Raw genomic sequence first — 19694 nt, forward strand, 5'->3', positions numbered from 1 at the left:
CTTCTCATCCAAGAAGCTTCGTCGGCTCTGACTTCCTCATCATCCAGTCAGAGCTGAAGAAGCTTCTTGGAAGAGAAGTGAAACGTCTTCAGAAAAAGAAAGTCCAGTTGTCTCTTGAAAAAGTACCTCTGGAAGAAAACTGGCAGGTTTCATTTATGGAGACTGTAACTCACAAGTTTAGCATTGCCAGAAAAAGGAAGAAATATCTAAGAAATAAGAAAGCCAATTTTCCAAATTATTGCTTTCCAAATAAGTCCGTCTTTCAGGGAAGTTTTTATATAAAAGCCATTCGTTCACTATAGGGCATATGATCAAACCGAAGGTTTAAAAAGTACCATTTCACATTCTTCGGTGTAGAGTAACGTAAAATGTATATAACATGAATTAGAAATCATTTTACACTGACTTTGGAGAAAAATCCATTCGTAACTATCAATGTTACCCACATAAAAATCTAGATATACCAGTAGTATAACTCACTACTTCCAGAAATTTCAATTAGTATTATGACAAACTTCTGTAATTCTTAGAGTATTAAACACTTTCCCTTTCCTAGAAAAGAAACACTAGTGACAATAATCACACTCAAATTTTTAAAAAAAGCCTGCTAGAATGTCTTTAAAACACATTTGTTGAGAAATTCTAATATTTGAACTTCACTTCCTTAGTCACAATTCATTCCGTCTTCTCATGGCCTTACCACTAATATTTTTATTTTTATCTACAGTGGATACACTTAACAGCAAGAAAAGTTGTAAAAACGGAACAAAACTCACTTAACGAATGTCTCGCTCAACAACAGAAATTTTGGGCTCAGTTGTGGTCGTAAGTCAAGGACTACATGTACTGTATTTACATAATACATAACTGTGTTTCTGTTTTGTTCCCAGGTTTGCCTTCAGTTTGAATCTAATGCCACAGCATCATCAAAAAAAACATTTTAAAAAAGTACACACTTTGAAAGGTTTGAAATGTATGGTCCCATTATGAGTTTTATGTAGGAGTTTGGAAAATGTCCTAAACCCAAAACTGGCCCATTCAAGGGTTGTCTCATTTTCAATAATAATGTTGCAAGGCCAGAATATTTTGCATATCCATAGTTTCATTCCACATCCACGCCTTGAATAGAAACAGTTAAAGGTCAAATTCTATTCATCCTGGAGGCTGAGTCCCAATGAACAGTGTAAGGTCTGGTAAACAAGATATGACTAAGTATACAGTCTCCCTTCTTCATGGCGGAAAAGCTAATAACGCCACAAAACTGTCTAGCCGTCAGCCTATGTATCCTTAGGGTTAATATTATTTGTGGCCCACATTGCTTTTCATGGTCTTTGAAAAATTCTAACTGACCTCCAATGACCTGACAAGCAGCAATTTAAAAGATGGTCTTAAAAGCCTAGGAGGAAGAACAAGAGAAAGAAAAAACCCAGATTATTAACAATACTCATTTGAAGAAGAAAAAAAAAGACAGGTAATTTCTACAATCCTACTCCTTGGAAGAAATTCAGTTTTAATAAATATCCAGATATCGATAAATAGTGCAAGTATCCTTAAGCTTTATAAATAAGTAAGACTACAATTAACTATTTGTTTATAAGTAACCAAAAATCAATAAAAACATTAGTCAGGAAACATGGCTATAGGATTAGGGCCGCTGAACCTCATTTCCCCCAGCCTAACAATGATCACAACCTTACATTCCCTAGCAATCGTTACTGCCCTTTCCAGAAGGTATCAGGTTCAAATCCCTTTCCAACCACGCAACTCACCTGACAGTCCCTCCAATTAAGTCTTTGCATAGTTTGACCTACTCTATTCATTAAAAGCAAATTGCAATTTCTTTTAATCAACCTTTTTTTTTTTCAGTGCAAGTTGATGAAAGTCAGTCCTATATCAAGTGTGTCCAACCCATGGCGCCCATGACCCACATACGGCCCTGAACAGGTTAATAATGCAGCCCTACTTTTTACATTATTATGCGCATGTCTATACATTAACTGTATTATATATTTTATATAGGGCCCAAGGCAAGTCAGTATGGCCCAGATAAGCCAAACAGTTGGACACGCCTGGTTTAACTAGTATTGTTATCAAGAGAAAAGTTGAAAGAATTCAGAAGGGATTCATTCAATCCATCTCCCCCAAACTGTACAGATGAGAATAAAACGTCCTCTAAGCTAAGCAGCAGAATTAGCCTATTGTCTCTCTTCAGTTCAGAACCACAATTTCTCCTCTTCAACTTGCGGTACATCGTGATCAGAAATACCAGAAGGACCTATCCAAAAAAACACACCCCTAAGGCTCCTAAAGAACGACCCTTTGTTACTACTGACAAAAAGAAAAAGTATCACCAGACTATCCCAAAGGTGTCCCTTCTTCCCCCCCAAAAAAAAAAAAAAAAAGGCAACTGGACTTTCTTGATTATTTCTTTCCCCTTTGGAAACGTTTCACTTCTCATCCAAGAAGCTTGGATAAATTTTCTCTTTTCAGCTCAGACCCACAGTTTTCTCCTCTCCAACTTGTGGTACGTGGTCAGCAGAAATGCTCTAACTAATGTCCTACCTAGACTACACGCCCCTATGGCTCCGAAAGAACGACCCTTTCTCGTTACCGACAAAAAGAAAGAATATCAGCAGACTATCCCAAAGGTGGGGTTTCCCCCTTCCCCAAAAGGCAACTGGACTTTATTTTTCTTTCTTTTGAAAACATTTTGCTTCTCATCCAAGAAACTTCCTTGGCTTCTTCTTCCTTGGATGAGAAGTGAAACTTTTCAAAGGATAAGGACGATGATGATAACAACAATAATAAATGGAAGCCCAGTTGCCTTTTGGAAAAAGCCCCCCTCATGGCCTGGATGATTGAAAGGAGGAGGAAGAGAAAGAGGAAGAAGAGGAAGAGGAAGAAGAGGAGGAAGGAGGAGGAGGGAAAAGGAGGGGAAGGAGAGGAAGAGGAGGAGGAAGAAGAGGAGGAGGCCCAATTGTCTTTTGGAAAAAGCCCTTTAGGGACAATAATGACCTGGATGATTGAGAGGAGGAGGAGGAAGAGAAAGAGGAGGAAGAGAAAGAGGAGGAAGAGGAAGAGGAAAAAGAGGAGGAAGGAGGAGGGGAAAGGAGGGAGGGGGAGGAGGGAAGAAGAAGAAGAGGGAGGCCCAATTGTCTTTTGGAAAAAGCCTTTAGGGACAATAATGACCTGGATGATTGAGAGAAGGAGGAGAAGGATGAAGAGGAAGAGAAAGAGGAAGAAGAGGAATTGGAAGAAGAGGAGGAAGGAGGAGGGGAAAGGAGGGGGAGGAGAGGAGGAGAGGAAGAGGAAGAAGAGGAGGCAGCCCAATTGTCTTTTGGAAAAAGCCCTTTAGGGACAATAATGACCTGGATGGTTGAGAATCTCCACGTAGGTCAGCACCAAGTCTCCAATCCAAGCCACTCCCCCCAAAAAAAACAAAGCACAGGAACCTTCTGCAAATGGGAGATTTGGGAGGCCCCAAATTCTCTCCCAATCAGAGCTTAGCAAGCCTCATCCGCCTGAACCAGGGGGCGCTGGCCTCCTTCTCCCCACCCACCCCGCCCCACCCCCGCGGCAGAGGTAGGCTACCTCCGGGTCTCCCACCCACCCACCCACCCCCATAAGCCCCAGCATGGCTCCGTCTACATATCCAAGGATGGGACCCGTTCCTCAGGCCACCACCTCTATACATACCACTTATATCGTTCAGCCACCACCCTGCTCAAAGATGAACGCCTGCTGAGAGCCACGTCTTTCCCCACCACCCGCTTCTTCTTCTTCCTCCTCCTCCTCCTTCCCCCGGAATAGCCTTCGCCCCTCCACCCACCCACCCAACATACCCCCAGATTATAGAGGATAACGAGCCCACGCCGTCCTCCGCCCTCCCGGTAAGGTAATTTCCCAGGATCCGGTCGTAAGGAGGCAAAGCGCTGGGGGCGTTTACAGCCCAAGCCGGGCCCCTTGTGGCAACGCGAAGCCCCTCCCCGCTTCCTTTCTTCCCCCTCCCCCCGCACTCCTCTATAATTTGTTACCCTGAAACACACACACACACACACACACCCCAGGGTCCTTTTCACTTCCCGTCCGGCAGGAATCGATCTCCAGCACGAAGCTTCTCCTTCCGCTTCCAGAAAAAAAAAAAACCTTCCTGCCCAAAAGAAGGGGGTTAAAAAACATATATTATATATATTTTTATATATATATATACAGAGAGAGAGAGAGAAGGGGAAATGCTCGCTCCGTAGAGTTGGCAAACGACAAGAAAAAACGACACACCTCCGGGTTCCCTTCGCCCATCTCAAGCTGAACGTTTACCCCCACACAAAGAGGCTCGCGTTGCTATTATGTAATTGTTTATATACACATTAACTGTTTATATATATATAATATGAGGTCGAAGAGTCCCTATGGAAGAAGCAAACGGCGCTCTTTCTTCCCGCCCGGGATTATAAATTTAAGGAGACGGTTATTGATAGCCGGAAATATCGGCCCGCGTTTCATTTTCTTTTCTACTCGCTGCTTTACCTCTCTGACCTAACGCTTGCGTCGAAGTGATTCTCCGGACGCTCTAAAATGGCGGCACTTCCGGTTCCCTCCGTGGAGCCACGGGCAAAGGAGGGTCTCCGACTGCCGAAATTCTCCCACCGTGGGTTCCTTTCCCCACGAAATCCTGCTCCGGAACGGTTATTGTGGGGGAAACCAAACAGCCGCCGGCCTCGCGGCTGGGAGCGAGCTCCTGCCTTCCGAAGAGCCGCGTTCCCGGCCGTTCGGTCACTTACGCATGCGCCTGGAGCCCGCTAAGCCCCCTTTACTTGCGACTGTTCCATAGTTGCCTAAAGGATTGCCCGACGGTTCTCAATTCAAAAAGTCGGTAAAAGAAAAGGGGGAGGAATCCCAGGCTCTGATAAGTTTCTTCGGCTTTATTTGTTTTTTGTTTTTAACCTTCCTCAGTTGATACACTATTTAAAATAACTCTAAGCATCTGAACGAAGCTCGTGCGTTCCGAAGGAAAGCCTTAACCGAGCCTCGGACGCGGTGGGAGGGGCCAAATAGTTTTACCGCTACAAGATAATATTTATAGCTTTACGTCCGCGCGCTGTTGAGATGACATAATACGTATTCCTATGACGTAAAAGGGGCCGTTAAGAAAAAGCGGAGGGCGGAACCTTTGTGGTCGCCATGTTATTTAAATTAGCAGAAGCTTATCCGCCCCTGCCCGCTTGCAGCCCGGGAAAGTGAAGTTTACTCCGCCATCTTTAGTTAGGGTTTCTCCCCTCCCCCTCTAATATAAAGACATGGGAGGAAGAGTTACATTAGTCTGTGGTAGAAGCCATGATTTCGCCGCCATCTTTGTTTCCGCTCGTCGCTTAGCAACGATTGGCCAATGGGAGAACTGCAAAAGGCTGAGCCTGGTGCATTTTGTTTTTCGGATGATTAAATCAGTGTAATTAAGGATGTTCGAAATAGGGATAGGGAGTATTTCCTTCCAGCCTTACTTCCTTGAGCGACTAGTTTTATTTATGCGTAATTTATAATTCACATTTCCAAAGCCACCCAATTTCTCAACCACTCGTGTGTAGCTCACAGGCTGCAAACCAAAGAATTGAAAAACGGTGTTTTTCAAACTCGGCAACATTAAGATTGGGTGGACTTTAATTCTTCCAGGACTTCCAGGATATATTATCTATTGTATATTTGCAGAAAAGTTTAATTCTTGCATATCCAAAGGAGAAATGGCTTTGATTGAAAGGAAACCTGGTTTCTCCAACTTCATAAAGAGATGTGGATTCCATGCTAAAATGCTAATATGGTTACCTGGAATTTTCAGCTTCGTTATTAGCATTTTAAAAGATGATATTAGCATTTTGAACATGGCAATCTAGGCCTCTTTTTGACTTTTGGAAAACATGTTGACCAAGGCCATTTCTTTTGGTATGCGACAACTTGTCACTTCAGCACTAAACAATAGAGAGCGGATTTTGAAAGTCACTTGCAATACACTTGAATCCAAAATTAATACCTTTGCAAGTTTAAAAAAAATAAACCCATCTGGGAAAGAGTAATGTAATCCAGGGTCCCCAACCGCCCGGTCCACGGACGTGCAGGGCAGGAACAAGCCTTACCGGGCCGCTGGTTGCTGGGCGCCGCCATCTTTTTGGTAAAAAAGCGCTTCCGGTGAGCTTTTCCGGGTAGAAAGCTCACCGGAGCGCTGTCATAAAAAGATGGCGGCGCCAGTTAACGCTGATACCGGAGCCACGGCACCCAGCTGATGCGGAACCGGGCCACGGCATCGAAAAGGTTGGGGATCCCTGATGTAATCCATAGATTTGCCTTTATAGATTTGACTTTATCCACCTAATAAATGAATTTTGCTTTGCCTGTATTACTTGGTGAAATGTTTTTTTAGGTGGGCAACTCCAAGTTCCCTTCGCCAATCTCTACAAACGATCCATCTCTGCCCCCAACTCACATTCTTTAGTAATCACTAACATTCAGCTCCCAATAGGTGCCCTCTTTATGTTATTCACAGTCAATAAATGATTTCCAAGGATCAAAAATAGTTTCAACTCTGTTTTGACCAATACAGTAATACCAAATATATATAGAGATTTCACTAGTCCCCTTTGACAGCTTTCTGGGAAGGCTGAAATTCAAGAGGCAAGAATGTGCAGAGAAGGAGGGGGGGAAAGTGTCTTCCCCAACCAGATGTGAGCACAACTACTATTATTTCCACATCATGATTTTGAGAGCTAGCTTGGTCTAATGGTGAAGGCACCAGGCTAGAAAGCAAAAGACTGAGTTCAAGTCCTGCCTTAGCCATGAAAGCTGGCTCTGGCCCACTCTCTCTCTGTCTCAACCTAACCTTCCTACAGGGTTGTGATTGAGGGGGGGAATAGGAGGAGAAGGGTGTATTTGGATGTGTTCGCTACTTTGAGTTATTTGCAAAAATAATAAAGGTAGGATTTATAAATGAATAAATTATTATGCATACACACAAAGGGTTGTGTCTTGAACAGCTAGAATTTATGTTGCCTCAATTGAAACATTTACAACTGACTTGTTTCTTATTTCAAGCCAGCTTTGGCAGAACAAAACCACGTATCTCTTCCTCTGTATCTCAGAGTCCCCAGGAAGAGATTGAAAGCTTCTCCCTCTTCTCTATTTTGGGACAGATTTTTCCTCTTTGCTCTACCCCTCCAGTCCTTTGCCTGATAAAGAGATTGTTAAGCTAAAAAGCTTGCAAAAATGTGATAATAAGTCAGCTTAATACTGTGTATTTGAAAGAATTAAAATTGACTACATCATAACTCTTCTTAGAGCCCAAGGAAAATATAAAAGCAATACAAAAAGCATGATAGGTATGAAACATATGATAGGTATTTGTGGATCCCGATGTTTCACAGCGCAAATACCAGCCTTTTCTGCCTTTAAAAAGCAAAGTTTAACTAGTTGTCTTTGTGGTATTCAAATCAAACCTGGTCTCACATCAAATCTGAATTAGAAATACAATGGAACAAATTTAAATACATTTGTATATATGCAAAACAGTAATGATAACGTGTAATCATTGGAGCCCTGGTGACACAGTGGTTAAAATGTAATATTGCAAACTTAACTCTTCACATAGCCTGGAGTTCAATCCTGACAGGCTCAAGGTTCACTCAGCCTTTCATCATTCCAAGGTCAGTAAAACGAGGACCCAGATTATGGGGGAAATCTGCTGACATTGTGTAAACCAGGGGTCCCCAACCACCGGGCCGTGGACCGGTACCGGTCCGTGGAGCACTCTGTACCGGGCCGCAAATAAAAGATTTTTTTAAAAATGGCGGCTTTCTTCGCCTTTGGTGAATGCTGCTGGGATCGGGGATCAAGGACACAAAGGAGAGAAGGGGAGGGAGGAAGCAACCAAAGCCTGTCCTGCTCTCTGGCTCAGCGGCTTCGGTTTCCTCCCACCTCGTTCCTCTCTCAGTCGCTCTCTCGCTCCTCCACCAGCCCAGGAAGAAACTGCTTCAAAGAAGCCCGCAGGGTGGCTTTTCCTGTCGGTGCAGCTCCCCCGAAGCGCCCATTCACCCCCACCCCGCCGCCAATCAATCCAGGTTCAATCTAGTGCTCCGTTCTGCCTGCCTTCGTTTGTTTCGGAGCAGCTTCGGCTGAGAATAATAACTATTCGCCTCTTTTACTCAGCCGAAGCTGCTCCGAAACAAACGAAGGCAGGCAGGCAGGCAGAACGGAGCACTGGATTGAACCGTGGGCGGCGGGGCGGGGCAGGGGTGAACGGGCGCTCGAGGAGCTGCGCCGACAGGAAAAGCCACCCTGCAGGCTTCTTTGAAGCAGTTTCTTCCTGGGCTGGTGGAGGAGCGAGAGAGCGACTGAGAGGAACGAGGCAGACACCTGAGGGATGAGGCTGAGGGAGGGAGGGAGACACCTGAGGGATGGGGCTGATGAAGGCAGGGCCGAGAGGGGCTTCTCAGCCATCCTGCAGGGACTATCTGTCGCTCAGGATTGCAATGAGGAGGCATTGGCGCTCCCTGAACTTGGTGATTTGCTGGCAGACTTTTATTACCCGACTAGGTAACAACATCAGATGTTACCTAGTCAGATAATGAAACGCCTGCAAGCAAACCACCAAACTCGACTCCCCTCCCCCGTCCTTGAAAAAGTGTTTCTGCGTGAAACTGGTCCCTGGCACAAAAAGGTTGGGGACCACTGGTGTAAACCATCCAGAGAGTGCTGTAAAGCAGGGGTCTCCAACCTTGGAAACTTTAAGACTTGTGGACTTCAACTCCCAGAGTTCCTCAGCCAGCAAAGCTGGCTGAGGAACTCTGGGAGTTGAAGTCCACAAGTCTTAAAGTTCCCAAGGTTGGAGACCCCTGCTGTAAAGCACTATGGAGTGGTATGTAAGTCCATGTGCTAAATTAACATCTCAACAAACTCAACTTTGCCTGTCTCCAAGGATGGGACTTTTACAAGCAGAATGAGTCAATGGTCATTTATCTGCCACAATTTAATCAGGGGTGGGTAGCCTTTAGACAGGCAGTGACCACACCTGACATTGCTGGGCTGGTACAAAGCCACAAGTTAGACCAGTCACGTCACTCATACCAGTCCAACAGATGTTTGGAAGAAGTATTGAAGATGTTCTGAGGTGAGGGGGAGTGGGTTTAGATATGATCTGCCTGTTTTAGAGTTGATGTTACAGGTTCAGTAGTGGTATTCTACTGGTTCGACTGAACTGGTTGTAAAAATGCTACCATTCGGCCGAACCGGTAGTAAGAAAACAGCTACCAGTTCAGCTGAACTGGGTTTTTTTTTCTCCCAACGATCTGCTCTTCCGACGAGCAGCTGTGCCGGGATCCCCCTCACTGTCTTACTGCGCAGCCCCCCCCCCATGCTCCGTTTTTCGCCTCCTGGGCCTCAGGGAAGCCTCCTGAGAGCAAAAACGGCCTCCCAGGTGACTTGCCTGAGGTCCAGGAGACCCCCCCAAAAAAAATGGAGCGGGGGGGATGCTACCAAAAAAAGCCATGCCCACCCAGTCACATGGCCATGCCCACCTAGCCATTCTCACCTAGCCATGCCCACAGAACTGGTAGTAAAAATATTTGCATCTCACCACTGTACAGGTTGTATCTATTCTATCGTGGACAAAACCACTTCTAAAGAAAATCCCTTTCTAACTCAGTATTACCTTCCTACCTGTAACGTTATAGGACTCGCTAAATGCACCTCGTCCACGTGTCTGCTTTCCAGCTACCTCCCCCTGGCCTTGCTTGGTAGGATGTTTCTGGATTCCCTTTTCACTCATAGTCTAAAACACACAGCAACGGACTCTAGACCCTGGAGGGCTAAACATTTAACAAGCTGAGGGCAAAGGTGAACTGTACAAGGTGTACCTCTAAGAGAGTGATTCTCAAAACAAGCCACCAATAGCTCCAAGCAATGGAGGGACTGTGGACTTACCTTTTCTACCTCTATGGACTCCTTGTGGATGCGGTGTTCCCATGTGAGAATCTAGTGAAGTTGCAGGCTAATGAACTGAACCGAGACCAGGTAACCAAAAATTTAAAAATCCTGGCAGGAAGCCACGTTTAATAATTGCTGTGTTGAGGGAAAACCACCTAAATCCAACTATTTGCAAATTTCAGATGTATCGGGTGAATGGCAGGCACGTAAAGAGATGGAGGAAAAGCATACGAATGTACTGTGTATTAGTGTTGTTACTCCTTTGTTGCACTTCTATCTCATCTTTCTTCCAGGTGCTCAAGGTATATGTAGCACTTCCTTCCCCAGTTTTTCCCCACAACTGAACTATGGGGTATATTGGGATGAGAAGGAATAGCTGGCCCACATCACCCAGTAAACTTCCAAGGATAAGAATAGTCTCAAACCAGAATCTTCCTTTACCTAGTTCAGACTTAAACACCATGGTTGGTGAGCCTAAGTTTTATAAATCTCAATGTTCAAACTAAATTAGTCTTTGATGAGTTTTGCTAATATGTACTGCATATTTTATACAATTGATCTGCTACCTCAATAAATTCAAAGTTATGCTAAAAAGAATTGGGCTGAAAATAAATAGCTTTCTGGTGACAGGAAAGCCCACTTTTTGAGACCGGTTTCAACCTTAGTTAGAAAAAACTTTTGCAAACGCAATCTAGTATTGGTATGTTTTAAATGTCAAGGGTGGCATTTTGGAAAGAGGCAGGAAGAAAAATGTTCCCAACTAAAAGCAGTTTTAACCGAAGCAAGACCAGTCAAGTCCAAGATATTTTGCTTCCTGAAGTCAAACTTTGCAAATCCCACATACTTTTCTACTAACTAATCCAGACCATAATTTATAGGAAAGTTCTTTTGTTCTCTGTTTTGTTGAAAATAATATGGTCTCAGACTTTCAGGAAAAAAAGAGCAAATTAAAAGCAAGTTTTTGCTTTCAGAGTTGCAATGACAAAAGCCATGAACAAACCAGAGTTTATCCTGAGTTCCACCTCTGGGACCTGGGAACTCCTGTCCATGATTAGAAAGCTTTCTGTTTGATCATTCACAGTTTATGGTTTGGTCCAGAAATATCTAGACCAGTTTTTTTCAGACTGATCACCCCAGATACATTGGGATTACCTAGAATTCTCAACTAAGCCATCGCACCTAGAAAGCGGAAATGAATATGGAAATACAGAGACAAATTGCTTGAATGTCTAATGACACTTGGCCAAATAAAGTATTCAGTTCAATTCAAGCAACAGTTTGGGAAGTTTCTTTAAATCACAGTGAGTGAAGATGGTTCATGATTCTGTGTCCACCTTCATAAAAATTAACTATAGCTGGATCACTCTATGGGGAGAAAGTTCTAATCAATGGAAGTCTGAACAGAACATAATAGCAGAGTTGGAAGGGACCTTGGAGGTCTTCTAGTCCAACCTCCAGCTCAGGCAGGAAACCCTACACCATTTCAGACAAATGGTTGTCCAACCTCCTCTTAAAAACTTCCAGTGTTGGAGCATTCACAACTTCTGGAGGCAAGTTGTTCCACTGATTCATTGTTCTAATTGTCAGGAAATTTCTCCTTAGCTCTAAGTTGCTTCTCTCCTTGGTTAGTTTCCACCCATTGCTTCTTGCCCTGCCCTCAGTTGCTTTGGAGAATAGCTTGACTCCCTCTCCTTTGTGGCAGCCCCTGAGATATTGGAAGACCGCATGTCTCCCCTAGTCCTCCTTTTCATTAAATTAGATATATCCCAATTCCAGCAACTGTTCTTCATATGTTTTAGCCTCCAGTCCCCTAATCTTCTTTTGTGCTCTTCTCTGCACTCTTTCTAGAATCTCAACATCTTTTTTTTAACATTGTGGCGACCCAAACTGGATGCAGTATTCCAAGTGTGGCCTTCCCAAGGCATTATAAAGTAGTAGTATATTAACACTTCACGTGATCTTGATTCTATCCCTCTGTTAATGCAGCCTAGAACTATATTGGCTTTTTTGGCAGCTACAGCACACTGCTGGCTCATATTTAAGCGATTGTCCACTAGGACTCCCAAGACTGCAAGGGCTTTCAGTTCCTCTGAAGATTTTTATCAGATAAAAAATATTTTAAAAAACAAACCATATAGGAAGGGAATGTTTTAAAAAGGACAACTGGTCTATGAAGAGGTGGGTTCGGAGTGACCTGATAGCTTGTCTTCCAGTACTTGAAGGGCTATCACCGAGAAAAGAGAATGGTCTTATTCTCCTGTTGAAAGGCTTGGAAAATGCCTTTCTTCTGAGGATTCGATTTTCCTGCTGGGAGAGCTCCGGTGCAAGGATACAGACAACTGCTTGAAAGCTGGTTCTTTTTATTTTTCAGGAAGGCGAGAGATAGCAAGAATTGTGCGTTCCTGGGGCTAGCTAGCTTTGTATAATAAACCCCTGATTTTTATACTTTTTTTCTCCTTTTGTGTGTGAGTGCTTGTGTTTGTATTTCTTAATGTTTTAAATCCTGTCAGGGGTTGTCTTCATTTCCGCCGGAGGGTAAACTCCAGCGGGTGGTTTGATTGGATTATCAGTTTCGTCCTAATGTTTTCTTATATTTGTTTTGTGGCAATCTCCTGTCTGCTTCCTATGGAATTTATTTCGTGTCTTTTGTCTATTTGTTTTTGCTGATTTGGCATGACCTGTTGTTTGTAAGGGATTTCTTTTTCTTGTTTCCCTAGCTTTCTTAATTACTTGGCTTTTGTCTAGGGGGCTTCTTTCAATACCTTTTATTAAATCTCTTTTCCTATGCAAGTTTGTTTTATGGCTGGCCTGATGTTCCCTTTGGGCTTTTCCTGCTTGGGTGTCACCACTGTCCTCATGAAGTTCCCTTTCCACACTCCGAAGCCCCAGAGAGCAGGACAAGAACTAATGAGTGGAAACTTTGTTAAAGAGAGATCCCACCTGGAAATAAGGATAAATTTTCTGGCACTGAGAACAATTCATCAATGGAATAGCTTGCCTCCTGGAGTTGTGGGCGCTCCATTGGTTTTCAAAAATAGACTGGACAACCTTTTGACCGGGACAGTATAAGATCCTCCTAACTTGAGGAAGTGGTGGGACTAGAGAATAGAATTAGAATTAGAATTAGAATTAGAATTAGAATTAGAATTAGAATTAGAATTAATTAGAATTAGAACAGAATGTACACTAATCGGCATACATTAAAATGACACTTTCACTGCATACCAGTGATGGTATTCTACTGGTTCGGCCCAGTTCTGCACAGCCGGTAGCAGCGATGAGCAGCGGAGTCCAAACCCGTTCTCTCCGCCGCTTCTGCTGTTGGGCCCGCCTGCCCGCCTGGGCTCCCATACTCACCTTTATCCTCTGAATTTGAAGCGCAGCTGCTTTGCGCAGCACAGAATAGTGCCGCGTGGCAGCTGCTGAAGCGACCAGGATCGTGCAGGCCTGCAGGAGGTGAGTTAGAATGCCTCTGCACCTGCACAAAGTGCGCATTTGGCATGTACGCGCACGCAAAGTGTGTGTATGTGCGCAAAGCGTGCCCACCAAGCCATGCCCACCGAACCAGTGGTAAAAATACTTATATCCGACCACTGTTGCATACAGCTGTCAAAGGGTCACCACCTCCAATATACACTATATAACCATGACAGACTAAATAAATAAATACAAAAGTATGCATATACCCACATATATTCCATATATTCTAGATGACCTCCGAGGTCCCTTCCAGCCCTATGATTCTATATTCTTATGTTCTCTAATGTAGGCTTGATGTTTATGTATGTGGTGAACCTACCATATAACTATGACATTACTAGATAGGAATCTGTTTTAGTGACTCCTTCCTTCAGTATGTAGGGCGGATGTGAGAATATCCTTTTAAAATGATTGTCCAAGGAGTGAATCTGTAATTAGCAAATGCAGAAGGCCAAATAGGTATTTTTTTCTTGTGAAAAGCTATGTTGGGTAGAGATTATTTTGCTTATTTCCCTCTGTTGCACTAACATACCATCATTCAGTTTGCCAAATTACATGGAATTCTACTTTTAGTAACGAGAAAGCTGTTGAAACACTTAGTTCTTTCCTCAACCCACTCTTTTCTATTTTCTCTTCCAACCCTGAACTGACAATATTTTGTATTCTGGGGGTTGACAATGTGTCAAAAGACATGATCATTGGAGAAAGAACTGTCCTTTTCTAAATATGGGTAATCCTTGAGGCCAAAATGTATGTTGAGGCCAAAATGTATGTTGCTAAGCAAGACATTTGCAAAGTGAGTTTTGCCCCATTTTACGATCTTCCTTCCCAAACGTTGTTAAGTGAATTGGGGCAGTTGTTAAGTTAGTTGCATGGTTGTTAAGTGAATCTGGCTTCCCCGTGGACTTTGCGTGTCAGAAGATCGCAAGCGGGGATCATATGACCTTGGGACACTTCAAGCGTCATAAATGTGAGTCAGTTGGCAACTGTCTGAATTTTGATCAAGTGACCACAGGGAGGCTTCAATGGTTGTAAGTGTTGTGAATGACTGCATTAACAGAGGGGATAGAATCAAGATCACGTGAAGTGTTAATACCACTCTATAACGCCTTGGTAGGGCCACGCTTGGGATACGGAATCCAGATTTGGTTGCTATGATGCAAAAAAAGATGTTGAGACTCTGGAAAGAGTGCAGACAAGAGCAAGGAAGATGATTAGGGTACTGGAGGCTAAAACATATAAAGAAGCTGGAACTGGGTATGTCTAGTTTGATGAAAAGAAGGACTAGCGGGTAATATGATAGCAGTGTTCCTATATCTCAGGGGCTGCAGAGGTGGGTATTCAGCAGGTTCTGACCAGTTCTGGAGAACCGGTAGTGGAAATTTTGAGTAGTTCAGAGAACCGGCAAATCCCACCTCTGACTGGCCCCTCCAACCCCATCTCTTCTCTGCCTCCCGAGTCCCAGCTGATTGGCTGGGTCTTCTTTGGTTCCCCTGCACAGGAGAACGGAGCTGGAAAGCAGGTTAGTGGGGTGGAGAGGGAATGGAGATTTTGCAGTATCCTTCCCCCAGGAGTGGGGAGGGATTGGGATTTTGCAGTAACCTTCCCCCAGAAATGGATTGGGAATGGAGATTTTACAGTATCCTTCCGCTGCCAAGCCCACCATGCCACACTCTCAGAACCGGTAGTAAAAAAAAATTGAATCCCACCACTGAGGGGCTGCCACAAAGAAGAGGGAGTCAAGCTATTCTCCACAGCAACTGAAGGCAGGGCAAGAAGCAATGAGTGGAAACTAATTAAGGAGAGAAGCAACTTAGAACTAAGGAGAAATTTCATGGCAGTTAGAACAATTAATCAGTGGAACCACTTGCCTCCAGAAGTTGTGAATGCTCCAACACTGGAAGTTTTAAAGAATAGACTGGACAGCCACTTGTCTGGAATGGTAGGGTGTAGGGTTTCCTCCCTGAACAGGAGGTTGGACTAGAACAGGGGTCTCCAACCTTGGCAACTTTAAGCCTGGAGGACTTCAACTCCCAGAATTCCCCAGCCAGAAAGCTGGAAGTTGAAGTCCTCCAGGCTTAAAGTTGCCAAGGTTGGAGACCCCTGCACTAGAAGACCTCCAAGGTCCCTTCCAACTCTGTTATTCTATTGTCTTCTCTTAATTTGACCCGAAATAACCAAATTCTCATCTTTGCAGTATCTTGGCAGATGGCTCTTCATCGCGGCCGCATCCTCCTCCTCATCGTCGCTGGAGACTTTTGCCTACGTTGACAGCACCCTGTTTAGTATGAATCAGACCGAGAGCCCAGAGCGACTGCAACTATGGGCTGCCATCCGACTGTGAGTTCAACTTTCCAAAAATTAACACACATAGTCTTGTTTTACCAAGGTTGTAGTCCTTATGTCTCCAGGATATCTCTCCGGGATCTATACCTTATCCCGGGACAAGGTCTGGACCAAGAATCTCTAGAATATATACAGATAATCCTCAATTTACAACGGTTCATTTAGTGACCGTTCTAAGTTACCACGGCACTGAAAAATGTAACTTTTGACCATTGTTTAAAGTTGACGACCATTTTGGCATCCCTGTGGTCATGTGATCAAAATTCAGACAGTTGGTAGCTGACTCACATTTATGATGGTGATAGTGTCCTGGGATCATGTGATCCCTGTCCCAGGCTCAAGAATGTGGCAGTGTAGAATAGAATAGAATAGAATAGAATAGAATAGAATAGAATAGAATAGAATAGGATAGGATAGGATAGGATAGGATAGGATAGGATAGGATAGGATAGGATAGGATAGGATGGGATAGGATAGGTTAGGATAGGATAGGATAGGATAGGATAGAAAATAGAATAAAATAGAGAATAGAATAGAATAGAGAATAGAATAGAATAGAATAGAATAGAATAGAATAGAGAATAGAATAGAGAATAGAATAGAATAGAATAGAATAGAATAGAATAGAATAATAGAATAGAATAGAATAGAAAATAGAATAGAATAGAATAGAATAGAATAGAAAATAGAATAGAATAGAATTAGAATAGAATAAGAATAGAATAGAATAGAATAGAATAGAATAGAATAGAATAGAATTAGAATTAGAATTAGAATTAGAATTAGAATAGAATAGAATAGAATAGAATAGAATAGAATAGAATAGAAAATAGGATAGGATAGGACAGGATAGGACAGGACAGGACAGAACAGAACAGAACAGAACAGAACAGAATAGAATATAATAGAATAGAATAGAATAGAATAGAAATAGAATTCTTTATTGGCCAAGTGTGATTGGACACACAAGGAATTTGTCTTTGGTGCATATGCTCCCAGTGAACATAAAAAGAAAAGATACATTAGTCAAGGATCAAGAATCGTTCTAACTCATCACCTGCAAGCCTGCATGATCCCGGTCGCTTCAGCAGCTGCCACGCAGCGCTATTCTGTGCCGTGCAAAGCAGCTGCACTTCAAATTCAGTAGATAAAGGTGTGTATGGGAGACCGGGCGGGCAGGTGGGCCCAATAACTGAGCGGCAGAGAGAACCTGTTGGGTCTCCGCTGCGCATCGCTCCTACCGGCTCTCCAGAACTGGGCAGAACCGGTCAAATACCTCCATTGGTCTGGTGGTAATATGGCTTCCAAAGCTGACAAACCCCTTTTGCAGCCTTCTGAAAAGCAAAGTCAAATAGGGGAGGGCGATTCACCCTGAAATGATTCACTTAACTACTGTGGCAAGGCAAGTCATAAAGTGGAGCAAAACTCCCTGAACAAAATGTCTCACACAGCAACAAAAACTTTGGGCTCCATTTTGGTCGTAAGTCGTGGACCACCCGTATCGCACCATTAACGAAGATAAGCCGTGGTGGGATTCAAATAATTTAACAACCGGTTTTCTGCCCTAATGACCAGCTGGGTGGGCAGGACCATGGTACGTGTGGCCAGGGGGTGTGACAGGCAGCACTCGGTCTCCTGCACTCCCCCCCAGGAGCAAAAACAGGCCCCAGGGGGGCCGTACCCCCACACACACACACTTACCCTGTTTTGGGCTTAGTGGGTCTCCCTGCACTTACCTGGGAGCCAAAATGGGGCACGTGGGGGCTCCTGGGAGGGGCAGGTGGGGAGGGGAGGGGCCAGCCAACAATTTAACAACCGGTTCATCTGAAGTGGTGTGAACCAGTTGAATCCCGCTTGAAGGTAAGGGCCTCTTATACGCACCATATGCATAGAGCAGCGTTTCTCAACTTTAGCCACTTCAAGACCTGTGGGCTTCAACTCCCAGAATTCCCCAGCCAACCATGCTGGGGAATTCTGGGAGTTGAAGTCTACACATCTTAAAGTTTCCAAAGTCGAGAAACACGAGCGCAGAGACTCCATAATTTTGCTATGCAAATCCGTGTCAGCATCTTGGAAGTTTCAACTGGTGTTGAGGTAGGGCAGGGGTAGGATTTTATAGTAACGGTGTGATCCTCTGTCCTTCTGAACTACCTATACACTCTACAGGTAGTCCCTGACTTACAACAGTTTGTTTAGTGACCAAAGTTACAACAGCACTGAAGAAAGGGACATAGCCATTTTTCACACTTCTAACCATTGCACCATCCGGTCTTGTGTTCAAAATCCGGATGCTTGGCAACTGACTCATCAGACAGGATAGCAATATTTTTCTTCCAATATTTGAGGGGCTGCCACAGAGAGGAAGGGGGTCAAGCTATTTTCCAAAGCACCCGAAGGCCAGACAAGGAACAATGGATGGAAACTGAACAAGGAGAGATTCGACCTGGAAATAAGGAGAAACTTTCTGAAAGTGAGAACAATCCACCCATGGAATAGCTTTGTCTTCAGAAGTGGTGGGAGCGCCATCACTTGAGACTTACAAGAAGAGATTGGACTGCCATCTGTCAGAAATGGTGTAGGGTCTCCCGCTTGGGCGGGGGGGTTGGACTAGATGACCTCCCAAGTCCCTTCCAACTCTGATTATCCCACTCATATTTATGGCAGTTGCAGCGGTCATGTGATCCGCTTTTCTGACCTTCTGACGAGCAAAGCCAATGGGGAAGCCAGATTCGCTTAACAACACTGTTACTAACTTAAGAGTTGCTTAACAATGATTCACTTAACACTCATGGCAGGAAAAGCAATGGTGGTATGTTACTGGTTCGGACCGGTTCAACAGAACCGGTAGTGATCAGCTGAGAGGAGGGGGGAAAAAGCCTCCGATCAGCTGAGAGGAGGAAAACAAACCTGGGACATCACCTGAGAGGATAAAAGACCAAAAAGCGCATGGGAGGGAAGGAGGGTCGCTCCTAGCTTTTCGCTTCTTCATCCTCTCGGCTGATTGGCTTGTTAGGGTGCGTGCGTTGCGGTGGGGTGCGCAAGTGCACACTCGTGCGATCACCCACCGAACCAGTAGCAACTAAGGTTGTATCCCACTACTGAAGAAAAGGTCTTAAAATGGGGGGGAACTCACTTCCCAAGTGTCTTGCTTAGCAACTGAAATGTCACGCCCCTGGTGGAGACTGACTCTGAGGGAGAGGAGGAACAGCTGACAGGGAGTGGAAGTGTGGCTCTGGGGGTTGTGGAGGGGGCTGGGGAAGGGCAGAGGCCGGCTGAACAGACAGAGGAGGACCCAGACCCGTCCCCTCTCCATCCTAGGGCATGCAGGGAGGAGAGGATAAGGGAGAGACGTGGTCTCCTCGGGAGGAGAGGGCCTTGATCCTCTTCATGGGCTGCAGCTGTGACAACTGGATAAGAGGATGGACATGCGTACGGGCGAACGCTGGAAACAAAGCGTGGAAATATCTCTAGTTTGTGGTCCCTCTCTGAGTTTGGCGTCCTTCCAGGTGTGTGTGTTATCTGCAGACATCCTCCAGCCCTTGGCTGGTTTGTTTTGCTTTTTTCCCTTCTTCTTATAACTGTTTGTGTGGGAGTTTTTTTTGTCTTCTGTCAAGGATATTCGGAGCTTGGAAGCAAACTGAAGGGATAAAAGGGGCTTCCCCTGTTTTCTGTGACTGTGTTTGTTTTGTATCCCACCCTGGGTCATCACAAGAAATTTGGGGCTCAATGGTGGTCGTAGGTTGAGGACTACCTGTATTAAATTCAGTGAGGCCCCAAGACAGAAGGAATGTAAACGTCGCCCTCGCGCTCACCCAGAACAAAAAGAGGTGTAGTCCCAAGCACAAAATAGCTCGGATTCCTTCCAGGCAGCCCGAGGTCTAATAGGAAGAGAGAAATTTAAGTTG

At 44.4% G+C, this 19694-nt stretch overlaps 2 protein-coding genes across 36 annotated transcripts in view; one reads left to right on the forward strand and one right to left on the reverse strand.

Moving 5' to 3' along the window:
- The window catches only part of BAG6 (BAG cochaperone 6), a 50610-nt gene extending 40785 nt beyond the window's left edge, over window positions 1-9825 (reverse strand). For 5 of the 34 annotated variants that reach the window (XM_087954290.1, XM_087954278.1, XM_026686889.2 and 2 more), the window contains exons 1-2: window positions 4528-4777; window positions 1351-1396 (exon numbers count right to left, since the gene is read on the reverse strand). The gene's annotated coding sequence lies outside the window, so the exon portion shown is untranslated. Of the gene's footprint in view, window positions 1-776; window positions 1397-3368; window positions 3412-3696; window positions 3793-3842; window positions 4259-4278; window positions 4778-9696 lie in introns of those variants that run through there. The other 29 variants (XM_087954282.1, XM_026686891.2, XM_087954289.1 and 26 more) reach the window with 22 other exon arrangements.
- Window positions 9826-9876: 51 nt separating this feature from the next.
- APOM (apolipoprotein M) overlaps window positions 9877-19694 on the forward strand; it is a 41783-nt gene continuing 31965 nt past the window's right edge. Inside the window, exons 1-2 of one of the 2 annotated variants that reach the window (XM_087954291.1) lie at window positions 9877-10050; window positions 15641-15783. In XM_087954291.1, coding sequence (XP_087810417.1) covers window positions 9940-10050; window positions 15641-15783 — 254 coding nt within the window. In that variant the 5' untranslated portion in view covers window positions 9877-9939. The remainder of the gene's footprint in view (window positions 10051-15640; window positions 15784-19694) is intronic. The other variant, XM_026686894.2, reaches the window with a different exon arrangement.

Source organism: Notechis scutatus, chromosome 2 (genome assembly GCF_049901735.1).
Source record: "Notechis scutatus isolate UNSWTSFEM ecotype Mainland chromosome 2, rNotScu1.2, whole genome shotgun sequence".
In the NCBI taxonomy this organism is placed as follows: Eukaryota; Metazoa; Chordata; class Lepidosauria; order Squamata; family Elapidae; genus Notechis; species Notechis scutatus.